Source organism: Melampsora larici-populina (assembly GCF_000204055.1).
Source record: "Melampsora larici-populina 98AG31 unplaced genomic scaffold MELLAscaffold_16, whole genome shotgun sequence".
NCBI lineage: Eukaryota > Fungi > Basidiomycota > Pucciniomycetes > Pucciniales > Melampsoraceae > Melampsora > Melampsora laricis-populina.
Window position 1 is genome coordinate 565,587 of NW_006768780.1, and position 14,026 is coordinate 579,612.

Sequence of the window (14,026 nt, forward strand, 5' to 3'; positions counted from 1 at the left end):
AAATCAGCAATCATAGGTGACTCTTGGATCATGATAAGAGAAAGCAGTAACCTGAATTTATTACACAGCTTCAGTTCAAGTAGCTATATTGGAGGTATCACATCAGGATAGTTGCAGACATATATCAGCTCAACACTTGTCTTCAGTTCAACCCATAGACCGTGAAAGGTTGACAGCCCAAATCTACATGGGCATGCGACAGAAGGGGAATAAAGTACTGACTCGCTCTGCGTGTGCTGTTACAACGCCCCATTTGCGACCAACCCTCAAAAAGGGTGAACAACTCAACATTAAAATCATAATCCATACCTTCAGTTAACTTGGGAATGTCAAGGCAATCTGCGATCTCTGATACCATCAGAACGTACGAATTCTCGTGCTGGTGGTACCCAAAGTATCCTGGAAGTTAAATCTACAGACGCAAGCTAGCTGCCCAACACCTGAACGATTTAATAACCACTTCAAGGTTTGTTTACCTCATCAAGATTCTTGGTCGGTCATGTTGGCTGATATCAACTCATGATAGGAGAGGTCTACGCTTGGGTGTTTGATGATGACGGGCTAGCTTGATCAAATGCAATGGCAAACATCACTTATCAAAAGTGAGCATTGGGTTGGTAAGAGATTAGAATGATATTACTTCTACATGCTCTCATTTCCTCACATGAAATCCAAAGCGTAGAAAAAATACATCATCACGGAACATGACAGGAGACAATCACAAGACAAAAAAAGAAATTGATGAGATCAAAAACATCTTGGTTATTCACTAAATTTGAAGAGAGTAGCCTAGGTGTATGTTGAATCCAGTTCGCCAACACGAATATTAGAGAATTGAACAAATGCCTCTGGATTTTTAAGTTCAAAGTCTGTCGCATTACTATCTGCACGTGTGCAAGGACCACGACTTATGCCCGGCTTTTTCGGATCAACATCAGGAGGAAAGGCGCCATCAAACCACAACATGTTATCGTCACCTTTATCATCCCATAAACTCATTACTAATACCATTCCACGATCTAAACTATCACTTAAATGCTTGAGACCACCCATGTCGGTAAATTTGTCTGGCCCACCAAAGACTTTTGCTGATTCACTACAAAACTCATTTGTAATCGAATTAAAGGATTTTAATTTCGGATACCCACCGTGAGCGTTTTCAATGATTTTACCACCTTGAACATATAGTCTTCTAACCTCCGATAATTCACCTTTTGCGTCTGTGATGAATTGTGTGACAACCTTGAATGGCGATGCTGAATCAACAGTTTTCCCTGGTCCAAAAAAGTCCGGTGAACCTATTCTATAAGGATTGAATTCGCAACCGTTTCTATCGCATATACCTTCCGGACCTTGTTCGCATTCTTTACCGGTACAGATCTTCTGACCAGAAGCCGCACATGAATGTGCGTTCATTACTTGAGCAAAAGCATTTGTTCCTATGAGACTCATGTGATTACAACAAGCTCCTTTGGGGATTGCACCTTTGCGTTTAAGCTCAAGATTGATCTACATATATCAAAAGCAAAAATAAAAAAACTTTAGCTGTGAATTCGAATTTTTGACATTCATAAACAGAAAACAAACCTCAGTTCCGATGAACGCAAGATCTGCAGGACATGCAGACGAACAATAACCCGTTCCGGAGAAGGATCCAGGTTGAGCAGTATTCATGAATGATTGGTTTTTCGATCCTCCATCTTCAGACATCTCAGTCAAGTAGAACTGCCCATTTACTGCGCAACCTATACGAGAAACATCGACATCGACAGAGATTTCTTTTCCTTTCAACTTATGAATCACATAACGTCCATTATCATCTAAAAGGTAAATTCTTGAGCCTATACTGACTGCCTTCGTTTCCTTATTTTCTACGACTAATTTCAAACTAACACTAGAATCGTCCGGATTCGAAACACCCGCGAATTCAGAATAATCGGAAACTCCATCTGTTACACAATTCTTCAAGCATTCGACTTCGTTTGGACATAATTCTGGGTCCCAACTTCCCTTTACGAGACAAGGTTTACTTGGATCTTCTTTAGAATGAAATTTCCGATACGTTGCGTCTAATGTAACGGATGCCTTGATTTTCACACAGCCTTTAGCCTTCGTACAGCTCTCGAAGTTTAATCGTGGGTGACGCTCTTTAAGAGCAGTATCAGCTTGACTGGTAACATGAATGAGGGCTGCGGTAGCTATGGAGATCAAGAGCGAGAGATTCAAAAGTGGCATGTTGTGTGTTCAAGATGATTCAAAAATACGGATGGATAGCGTGATGAGATCTACGGATTACGATGGGAAAGACAGATTATATATGATGAGAAAAACAGATTGCCTGCTAGAGTGCACCAGTGCTAGATTGATATGAGAATGATGACAGAGCGATCAACATCCTGATCAGCTCTTGAGGCTTTTATACTTTACGCGGCGAGTTGAAGTGAAGAATATCTTGTTTCTATAGCCACTGACCGATCAACTGATTGACTTCGTGCGCACTTAACTTCGAGCCTCATCAATCGGCGTCGCCATAAGCTTAACTAAGCCCCTCTAGCGCGTTCGCCGCGCCCTCGCAGAGGGGCTTATATCGGACTCGCGTTTCATGGCGGGAGAGCTCCAGAAATTAAGTGCCTTTATGTACTTTTCTGGAGCTCTCCTCAATTCCTCACCGTAGGATTTCTCAAGGTTCAGGTATGTTCTCCTTCATGAGGAGCTACACAACCTCGTACCACTTTCATCAACAACTGAGAGCTGTGACGCTTTCAGGAAACGTTGCGCAAATGGTTTCTTACGTCCTCCTGTAACAGCCTAAGCATGCCAGTACAGGCCTGTACTGGCCTTCACCGAGATTTGGATGTTTGGTCCTTCGCCGAAACTGCCGCCGAAATGGATAAAAGCTAAAACCCTTAAGATATTCATCAAAACCCTTGGATATCGAGGGACACTTATCCCGGTGGCGCGAGGTCCTTTATTGTTTTTACGAAGACGAAACCCTTGTGGTGTTTTGTCAAGAAATTGGTAGTTTCCGACGAAGCTGCCATTTCAGCCTCCTGGTCTGAAATAGCCAGCTACACATTGCAACAAACTGGAAATCCGTTTTGAATACCCTTACTTCCAACAAATCTTGCTGAAAGTGGTACGAGGTTGTGTAGCTTCTCATGAAGCTACACATATCTGAACCTTGAGAAATCCCACAATGAGTATTTGAGGAGAGCTCCAGAAAAGTACATAAAGGTACTTAATTTCTGGAGCTCTCCCGCCATGAAACGCGAGTCCCATTTAAGCCCCTCTCTCGACTACTTGCTCGTCCAAGAGGGGCTTAGTTAAGCTTAGCGTCGCCACAAGTTCTAGAGTTGAAAGGTAACCAAGCCGTGTCAGATACGACATCAACTGATAGGGCTTAGTTCTGCTCATTGGTGGGAGCCGGTGGGAGCATGCTCTGGGAAAGCATGGAAACATTAGGGCATCTCAAGTTCAAATTTTCCACTTGTCGTTTCACACTTGGACCCTGTTCGTATTTTTCTTTTACTACCTTTGCTAAAAAGCTTGCCCGGTTCGATCGCGAACAAGAGACAAGAGAGGTTGAATTTGGCCGCAGCCTGCTGCGAGGCCGCTGCGCAACTCGTCAAGATCCCAAATTTGGCCAATCACAAATTCTGAAAGAGATCGACTTCACCCGTGGATCTCTGACTTTGGGATATGTTGAGATCAAGCATAAAGCACAAATATCTACCTCATCATGCTGAATTCGTGCTCACACTTCTATGCGATTTCTATTGCGCTGCGGGTACTATGGAGACTAGCTTTAATCAGGACTACAGGAAGCAATTGTAGTCGAACGGCTTGATTCAGTGTGAGCTGATAATGTTAGTGCTCTTGCCAGCATGGGATCAAGGCCGATCGACTGGACTTTTTTGCTGAAACTTCGAAATGAAATCAAGGCATCTTTGACATGTGTCAGTACAATCGTCATCCTATGGTGACCTCATTTGAGCTCTTGACTGAGCAAGAAGAACAAAAGATTTTCAAAAAAAAGGTGCTGTCCTTTTTTGACTTGTACTTTTCATCTCATGAAGCCAAAACAAAAAAGCACAAAAGCCTATGAAGGCTTGAACGCACTACTACCGGTTGAGTCGACAGCGTGACCATAACCACTACTTCAAACCATTACACCAGGAGTGCTATGGAACACAACGGCGATTTCCATTCTCGATAGCACCTAATCAGAGCTGCACTTGACTGTATGGCTGATCTTGACATATCAAGCTCCAGATATGCTGTGAATATCATCATAATGTGTCTCAGAGTTGGTTGAAGTCAGAGATCCACAGGTGCAGTCGATCTCTTAGAATTTGTGATCTGCCAAATTTGGGATCTTGACGAGTTGCGCAGCGGCCTCGCAGCAGGCTGCGGCCAAATTCAACCTCTCTTGTCTCTTGTTCGCGATCAAACCGGGCAAGCTTTTTAGCAAAGGTAGTACCAGCTCCAAGTGATCGAACCGAACAGAGGGTTTTGGCCTCTGAGCTCCGGTTAAGAGCATCTCCTATCGTCTCGGTAAGTGGCCTCGGTACGGTATATTTAACCGTACCGAGCGTCAAAATCCCCAATCATGTCAAAAATACTGCTCAGTACCTACTGAATTGGTGAAAAATCTGTAGAGGTCAAGTAAATTAACTGGACCTCTACCGATTCGGTATCTGCGGGGAAACCTAACTTAACTAAGTCCCCCCCGGACACTAGGAGGGGACTTAGTTAAGTTAGCGGGGAAACCATCGTTCTCACCAGTTGGTACTGTACCGAGAGGACCCAGGAATGCTCTTGTAGAGGTTGGTGTCGTAAATTCCGACCTTGATTCTGCGAGGTTTTTGGGTGATAGACACACTCGCCGACACTTCTACAAGGGCTACAGTAGCTCAAAAGATGCGCCTAGACGAGAGCTTTCGAATGAGCCTATTTTCAACCCTGTAGTACCCCTTTTCGCTGAGATATTGCAATGTAACAGTCAAAAATCGAAGGTCGGAATGGGGCCTTGGGGACCCAAAAAAAAATCGCGCCTTTGCGATTTACGCCGCAGTGAGCAAAGCGGTGCGGCTCTAACCTATATTTCTGGATAGCCCTCACCCATGCGCATCTTTTGAGGTGCTTTGCAGCCTGAGGCGAGCATTGGTGTGCAGTATAGAGCCCAAAAACCCAAAATCGGGTTTCGACACCAACCTCTACAGGAGCATTCCTGGGTCCTGTACCGAGGCCCTTTTTTTCAACGATAGTGGATTTCCACAGTTCTGTACCAATTGATACTGTATCAAACAACTACATACTGAAAATTTACTGAAAATTTATTCGAACAAGGATCCCACTATTTTCCGCCCTCGGATCAGTATCCGGAGCCCCCTGTCGGACCGGACCTAGGGCGATGAGCCAATTCAGAGCCCCTTTCTATAAAGGAGGGCTCCTGTCAGGGCTCCGCTTCTTTGAAAGGGGCTCCTCATTCATTCATGCAATTTGGGTTCACGGCTTCTCCCTCTCATGTTTTCGTTCAATTGTTCGCTTACGCTTAGTTTAGCATGCAGACTCAATCTAATGCACAAGCACAAGTCATTGATGTGGGCGCATAATCAATAATCATAGCATAGCATATAGATTGAACAAAGAAACATGTTTCGTAGCATACAAATGTTAAGAACGGACAACATAGGTAGGGCATAAGCATACATAAGATTAAGTACAAAAAGACAACAGCGAGGTACAAACGAAGGACTAGAACGGTTGAGAATGAAAAAAAAAACAGTGTTGAAGCAGTCTAAGTGCACCTAGTACCTTGATTTACCCACCAACCCATCTGCACTGTATACTTTTTAACCCAAGCAGGTATCTGTGAGTGTACAATTGATGCTGAGACGCTGTGGTTGAAAACCTCAGGAAAAGGAATCAAACGAGCCCCAAATCCCAAACTGACCCAATGATTCCCATTGACAAAGGCCAGGATTATCGGATCGTTGTCGTTTGGAGGGGTGCGATAAGGGAAAAAGGAGAATGAATAGACTTCGCGAGGATCCAAAGAGATGACAGGACACTTGTAAGCACTTGCGATTACATAGCCAAGGTAAGGCATGCACATCCAAAACTCCTGAGTACATTTTGATCCCTGGGATTGAAGTCAAACAAGCAGATCCTGTATGATTTCGGAGGAGTAAGGTTTGCTTTGAACAGAAAAACGAGTGGTGCGGCGTGGCTTGTTACTTCCTGGTGTGGTTATCAATTGTTCGTGAGCGACCATGTTAAAGGAGAGCTCCTCACGTAATTGATGGCGAATTAACGCATAAGCATTTTCGGTGTTAATGTGGAGTGCTTGAGCAATGGCATCGTAACCGCAATTGCCATAAGGTGGTGGATTGTACACAGATTCAATGAATGGCACAACCACCAGAGGTAGTTGACCCATCACCAATTCGTCCGAATGGGCCTTCAATGAGTTCAGTTGTTTCACGAGGTTGACATCGTGGGGCAAAGCCGCAGCACTGGATTGGGACAAGGCAGTTGTTGATGTTGATGGTTCTTTTTGTGGATGGTTCGCTGTTGGTCCAATAGGTCTGGAATCTTCTGGCATAGGAAAGACCGCCACACCAAACTCACGGCTTGCTTCCAAAGTCGCCTGAACTTGAGGATCACTTCGTTCGAGGTTCATATCTTCAGCAATTAAGCACAGAGTGATTTCTGGGAGTAGGACTTGTCGAAGGAAATGATCCGGAGTGAGGGGGGCAGCTTTTGACGAGTCAAGGTGATGTGGTGATGATGGATCCCGGATGAATGTCCCCTCCAGGGTTCTTATAATGATATCGTAACCTTCATATCCATAACTGTCAAGAAAATTCATTAGCCATTAGCACTGATATGAGAAAAAAAAGTTGTAGATAGACGCACTATCCAGGTTGCTCGACCTCAAAGTCAACAAGCTGAGCTGCCATCTTTTGATTGCGATTTTGACTTCATTTGCCCTTCTTCATGGCCACGTCAAAGTAATGAGATGGCTCACTTCTGTTGACTATATTAGTCAAAAGCTGAGTGTGTCTGTTGATACGACTGAGTAAGAAAGATATAGAAGGTTAGCACAAGCACTACTTAGATAACCAGATTGATTGATATTACTTACATTTGCAAACCATCGAAGTCAATGATGGTTGGCCATCCTTGGGCAACCCCTAAAGGAATGGTGTTGCACTCCGCCTGATGTAGATGACAAAAGTCAGCAGTCTGGGTGAACTGCAATATTGTAAACACCAAAAACAAACATATGAGATCAACAGTAACCATGTAAATCAAAGAGATAGACTTGTACTAACCGGCAAAGACATAGCCCCTGGGCGTCCAATACCTTTGCGGATGTTCGGCATTGCCAAAAGGGTGGCCTTCAACTCGAGCAGTTTACTAGAAGGGTTGGCGGGTAGCGGATCGTCGCAAAACGGGCACAGGGCTTCATCTGGTACGTCCTCATCTTCATCTTTGAAAGAATCAGAGGATTCACTCGATTCACTCATATCAACATCTGAATCAACTTCATGTTCGCATTCGGCTTCTGACTCGTCTTGAGATGCTAAGTTATCTTCAATAATTTGCACGTCTGGTAACACTCGTGAGATTTTCAAAGGTAAGTCTTCTTGAATTGTATCTTGAGTTGTTTGCGTTGCACGGTGAGGACACTTGGTGATTCGGTGGTTGGGGGACCTACAACCACTGCATTTGTTGACTCGTTTGCTCTTGATTGTCTCGTCTATCTCTTGTTTGGACTTCCATCGGCCTTGAGGTCCTTCTTGTGAGGCTGCAGTTAATTTCGAAACACTGGCACGAGGACGGCCTCGAGTATCAGTCTTGATTTCGGCATTTACAATAGGAACTAGCGAATAGCAACTGGTTTCTAAAAGAATCATTTCACTGAAAACTTTGCAAAGGGCGTGTTCGGGCAACTCCAAAAATTGAGCGAACTTTGAACGGGCAGCTGTAAGTAGACCTTCTTGAGTTTCAGGAGGTACTTCCATAATTAATTTCCACTGGAAATCAATGAGTTCGGGTGAAAGGTAGTCCGTGGTGTCTTGTGCCGCCGCAATTTCATGTGAGCAAGGAATGCCCCAAGACCCTCAAAAAGTATGAGTACAAGGTTTTTGGATTAAATCAGGCAGCAAGTCGTACTGAGCCTTGAGCTTCTTCAGTGCGAAATGAGAGACTTTGCCATGCAGTTCATTGAAGAAAGCAGGCATACCTTGAAGTTTTTTAGTCATCTCAATGCCTACCAAAATCGAAATTTCATTCATCTGGTGCTCTTCATAGCGTTTGAAGGATTTGAAGCACGTGAGGAAGTCACCGTTTCGACCGTCCAAGAATCTTTTTGCTCGGTAATGACAGCCCTCGACGCGAGAGGTCAAAGAGTTGCCATAGTGTGGCGATGAAGAAGTAAACAAAGTAACAAATTTTTCCGTCCGGTGTAGCCATGTACTTTGAAGATAATCAAATACATGATGATCCTTGGCGGTCTTAGTGACAGCCTCAAGATTGGTGTCGTAATTGGTTTGGGTGCTAGATGCAATAAACGTGTTCCAGAGTTTCATGAAGTCCGTCCATTCGGTTTCGGAAAACTTTGATTTGCAATTTTTAGCTACGTTGATGTTGATGTGCCACACACAAAGTATGTGTGTAGCATCTGGAAAAACATTTGCGATAGCGTTAAATAGAGCCGGTTCAGCATCTTTGGCAAAGGTTTGTGGTAATTGAACGGTGGTTGTGTTGTCCTCATTTTGATAAATAACGTCCTTGAGTTGGGTCAAGGCCCACTCATACTCAGCTGTCACCTCGCTTTTGAGGAAGCACATAGCGACAGTAAAACTCCTGTTAGTGTTAGTTGTACCGACTATATGTAACAAAGGGAGGTTGAAGCAATTGGTTTTGTAGGTACAATCCAGGCTGAGTACAGTGGAGAAACGCCGAGCCAGACAAATAGCTGTTGGGCTGGCAAAAAAAAGTTCGATGAGCCCATTGACTCTCGGTTATCAGGTCAAAGAGTCCTTGGATTGGAGATTGCCCGTTAAGCCAGGTGTCTCTGGGCGTGACCTGACATTATGAATGTCTCGTACTAAAGGCTGAGACCCTGGCTCGACTTTGATTAATTGACGAATTTGGTTTGCACGGCAACCGATAGAAGAAAGAAGAGATATCTTCTCAAGGGTGGCAGGATTGAATCGCCGGTATAGAGAGAGGTTGTGGGGTTGATTGAATGGTGGATGATTGTGGTGGAGTTTCATCACCTTCTTCGTATTGTGGGTCACAATCCATTGGTCTGCTCTTGAATTGTAGTTAAGAGACAACTCGAATTTGCATCCGGTCTTCTTGGTGGAGGATGTACGTTTCTTGGCTACTGATTTAGCTGCTGTTTTTGTTTTGTAACCGAGAGAGCAACCCAAATAAACTCGAATCGTTTGGTGATGCTTCGTTTTGTGGCTCTTGATAGCCAACCCGTAGCCTTGATATCGAGCTACAGCATTCATGTACTTCAAGCCATTCTCCATTTCATTGAACTCCTTTCCGATGATTGGAGGTCTAAGTGTACAAACGGGAATAGCACCTGAAATCAAAGTGTGTAACGGTTCATTAGAAACAGTAACAAACGAACTTCAGAAGAATTGAAATACATAAACTACATACCAATAGCGGGCCAGTCTGCGTCGCGTTCGTCATCAAATGTGTGTTGGTCAAGATCTGCTCCAGCCATGATTACGTCCTCTATGACGTGGTTGCTAACACTAGGAGATGGAGTTGCTTCGGCCGACTGAGTTGGAACAGAAAGAACAGATGGACTGGGATCTTCGATAGTCAAAGTTTCCTTGGGAATAGTCACAGTTAATGAAGCCGAAGTCTGAACGCCACTATTTGCGGAATCTGAGTTTGAATGATGCTGGGACAGGGTGTGTTGGTAATGAGGTTGATGTTGTAAATTTGTATCAACCGGGTTTCCGTACAACGAGCTGGATGGGTTTGGGTTATAAGTCGAGTGTGGCCAAGGGGAGGGCATTCCTGTTGGTTCAGAAGGAGGAATATACGAAAGAGATTGATGATACTGTTGTTGGAAAGGGTAAGTGAATGGATGATGAGGATTCATTGGGGTAGCGTAACCCGTATGATAGGTTCCGTTGTGCCAAGGTGGTGGCATAACGAGATAGGCGGAATATGATTGAAGTGGATTACTAGGGGGGTGTTGAGGTACAAATGGAATAGGAACGGGATGTTGTGTGAAAGGATGATGAGGATGAGGCTCAAAAGTATTAGTGTGGGGAGGATGTGGTGGATGAGGTTCAAAAGCATTAGTGTGGGAAGGATGTGGTGCGAGTTGATGGTGCTGAGTAGAATTAGTGGTGTATGGGGTATGTTGATGTTGACTCGGGGTGAGGGTTTGTACTTGCATTGATTCCGAGGGCATGGGAAGTGGAAGTGGGGTTGGGGTGGACATGGTGCTGATCACGGTTGTCTCGAACCTTTTTTAACTCAATGCGTGATTAAGGTATGAGGGCAAAGTATGTGGGGAAGTATGTGAATGTAAGATTGAGTGGGAAGTACAAATTGGTTGGTGCAGTAGAATGTGATGAACTAGAAGGACAAAGAAGATGAGGGAGGGAAGAAGGTTCATGGGAGGCCGGTGTTATGAGGAAGGTGACTGAATCAGGTCAAGGTCTGGGCTCACATTGATTGTAGAGCCCCTCTTTCCTCTTTCGGAAAGTTTGATGCAGGGTTTGTCGCCCTTTTGGTTGGAATAGGGCGAAATGATGTTAAAGAGGGGCTTTGATTTGATGATCTGATACGTAAGGAGCCCCTAATGTGCCCCTGAGGTCCGACTCACCAACATTTTAGTACAAAACATTTGGGTTGTGTTGGGTTCCTTGGGTAATGCCCCAAAATAAGGGGGCTCCGGATCATTGCTGAAGGGGCGGAAAATAGTGGGATCCTTCGAACAATAGGAGATGCTCTTAGCGAACAGCGGCTTGTGCTAAGCTTACAGCCAATGTAAGAACTATCAGCAGTTTTTTGAAAAGATGTGTCGTCACAGGATTTTACTCTGAAAGTCCAAAACTCAAAATTTTTCGACTTTTAGACGGAAGTGTATTGTCTATCCTTATGATTGGACGAATAGTTCTGCATTTCCTCTTCCTAACGTTTTCCATCTCTCTCTTTACGGCTATTCATTTTTCAAAATGATTACCGGAAACCATCCTCTTATTGCAACAACATCATCTCATAAGATGTCTTTCCCCTTATTTCAATCGATCAATTCTTCACCTCCTCACGTTATAAACCCACCACCGTCATTTCTACATATCCCAGCCAGATCTAACATCACAATTCACAATTTATCGAACGAATCTATCTTCACACTTTCTATATCATTCTTCAATACTTTGTTTTACCAAATACAAGATCTCCATTCTACATCTGCTGATTCTTGTTCGTTTTCTTCTTGATCTTTCAATCGATTTAGATTCTTGTTTGTTTTCTTCTTGATCTTTCCGTTGATCTGATGTTATATTTTGTTTTTGATAGTTTTCAATATGTCCGAAAATTCTTCAATGGCACCGGCTGCAACCCCTTTGATTGGCCACATGAACACAAGTGAGTACTGATCTAATACACCGTTTTATGGCATCATAATCCACTGATTTGCTTTTCCAATCCAGTTTTGGAAACACCTGAGGATTGGGTCGGACATGATCAACATGCAATGTGTTTCAGGCAAGACCCTTTACACAGGGTCGGAACTCTGGCTTGAGAGACTTTTGAAAAGAACAATCTGATGACGGTTGAAGTCCGGTTCAAGATCTATACGGACACGGAGGTCAAAATCAACGCACCCACTCCGAGCACCCCAAGAGTTGCTGCTGGTAAGAAATCAGCAAAGGCTGACAAACTCAATGTAATTGATTCTAGAGCTATCAACAGTTATTTAGAGCTCAAGACTTGTCTGTTTGGCAAGAGTTTGAATGAATTTAAGGACATGGTTGCTGAAGTGTGTGAAAAGTACAAGACTGGTATGAAAAATATTATTCTCAATAGTGATTTTGCACCCGACCTAAAGTGGAAGACCAATGTCGGACGCTTCAAGGTTGTTCTTGATAGTGCAGTTCATTGGCAAAATTTTGTTGATGCTCTCAATAAATCAATCAAAAAAAAGAATGCTTTTGATTGAGAATGATAACGTGCAAGTTAGAGCTAAAGTGGGGAATAAGGTGAGTTATCTTTCTCCCCTGTAATATCATTCTTGTTCCTCCTCATTCAGTTCTGCAGTCTAATATATTTGCATTGACAGGCATCTGCCACTAAGAAGCTCATTGCAACAACTAGCGGAGGTGGCCCAGAAGTTCAAGAATCCAAGGTGAGTATAATTTTTTCATGATCATTGAGTCTTTTTTAAATACAATCTTTCTTCGCAGGAAACCAAGCACAACAGAGAGTTAGCAACGCACGCTAACACTATCTTTAGCCAACATGCCATTGAAAAGCATACCAGAGGACCTGGTAAGCTATTGACGCTTCCTTGGAAGCCATCATTTCATTATTGATTGACTTACGCGGCTGCCTGGATCTGGGCTCAAGGCATGGTAAGTGCATGATCCGTATGCTTGATTATGTACAAAATTTGGAGTGTATTCAACTGACTACACTTCGATCATGTAGATGGCCAACATAGCGACTGATGACATACCTCCCAATACGCCCGAGTTCTGGGATGAAATCAAGAAGAGCCAGTGGATTCACCCTGATATGGGTGTGGATGATCGGGTCAACATTTGTTTACAAGGACGTGCTCGACAATTGCAAGCGAAGTCTAGCGTTATGGCTGATATCAAACACGACTTGGCAAAAATTGGCAACAAATGTGTTGCATCCGGATCCAGCAAAATGACGGATATCAAGCCCGACCTCAAGAAGATCAAAGGGGAAGAACGTGAGCAGAGTTTCCAGTTTTATTCAGTCACAGTTCCCTATACTGAACTCTTTTGTCTACAATTTATGGTCTAGAACCCAAAGGTTCAAGCAAAGAACCGATTTATGTGTCTAGTGATTTCAAAAGCGACTGGGAAAGCGAAAGTGCTAGTAGCTCAATCTCCCTCGAGATCAATAACCCCTCGACCTCTCATTCGATTGAGATGGAGTTGTTTCTTGCTGACTGTGACATCAAATTTGAAGATGAAAGAACTCGAAAGCTTCTTAAAGAAGGGGGTATCAAGTCGTGGACTGACTTGATACCCAGTGTCCAACTTACTGAATCCACTCTAACCTCCATGGGTATAGACCGTCAAATTGCTAACCGCCTTATGACTGAGGCTCAAGCTCGTTATTCAAAATGTAAGTTTGAATAACCACATTCAAAATGAAGTCACGTGTACTTACTGATCACTTTACGTCTTTGGTTCCTTTTGAACTCAGGATATATATAATCAATCATACAAGTACATGGGATTGTATCCCATATCCGTAACCACCATTTTAAATTCAAAGTATTTTCAACCCAGCGTTTATCATATTATCAGAGTACAGTGGTTTCAGTATCTTATTGAATAGTTTGTTTTTTTGTTTGTTTATCAATGGAAAGTGCAGAATTTCATACACATCTGTACAGATAGCTCTCAAAGAGCACCGTCCAAATTGGGGTGGTGGCTTCCTTCGAACACATCTCATCCTAAGAAGAGCATTGGGTGATAAAATTGATACACACTTGGAACGTTGGGTAAACAACAAAAGAGATAGGGAAGCACGACAAACAAGGCCTATTTGTGTTTTTGAAAGATCTCATCTTGATGCTTGACAAAAGGTTAAAACTTCCAAGACTGCACAGGAAAAAAAGGAAGGTGGATGTTGTTGATCACACGCTCTGATGCATAATCCAATGGTGTCTCTGACTTTCACTGCCAGCATTAAAGAGGTTCCCAGATGGGAATATGGGTTGTAGGAATCAGACAGCCTTTGTGACTACATATATCACAATGGTGTC

General features: G+C 43.4%; 3 protein-coding genes across 3 annotated transcripts; 1 reads left to right on the forward strand and 2 right to left on the reverse strand.

The window, feature by feature from the left end:
- Positions 1–789: 789 nt before the first annotated feature.
- MELLADRAFT_52463 (family 7 glycoside hydrolase) lies at positions 790–2,395 on the reverse strand (the record flags this gene model as incomplete). Its single annotated transcript, XM_007409596.1, has 3 exons — positions 790–1,509; positions 1,588–2,198; positions 2,353–2,395. The coding sequence occupies 3 exons, from the start codon at positions 2,393–2,395 to the stop codon at positions 790–792; spliced, it is 1,374 nt and encodes a 457-aa protein (XP_007409658.1).
- Positions 2,396–9,788: 7,393 nt separating this feature from the next.
- MELLADRAFT_85960 (uncharacterized protein) lies at positions 9,789–10,462 on the reverse strand (the record flags this gene model as incomplete). The annotated part of the gene is made up of 2 exons (XM_007409595.1): positions 9,789–9,868; positions 9,913–10,462. 2 exons carry the CDS (start codon positions 10,460–10,462, stop codon positions 9,789–9,791), a joined length of 630 nt encoding a protein of 209 aa, XP_007409657.1.
- A 2,167-nt stretch (positions 10,463–12,629) lies between these two features.
- Positions 12,630–13,592, forward strand: MELLADRAFT_85961 (uncharacterized protein; the record flags this gene model as incomplete). The annotated part of the gene is made up of 4 exons (XM_007409440.1): positions 12,630–12,632; positions 12,709–12,979; positions 13,054–13,380; positions 13,486–13,592. The coding sequence occupies 4 exons, from the start codon at positions 12,630–12,632 to the stop codon at positions 13,590–13,592; spliced, it is 708 nt and encodes a 235-aa protein (XP_007409502.1).
- Between the last annotated feature and the right edge of the window lie 434 nt (positions 13,593–14,026).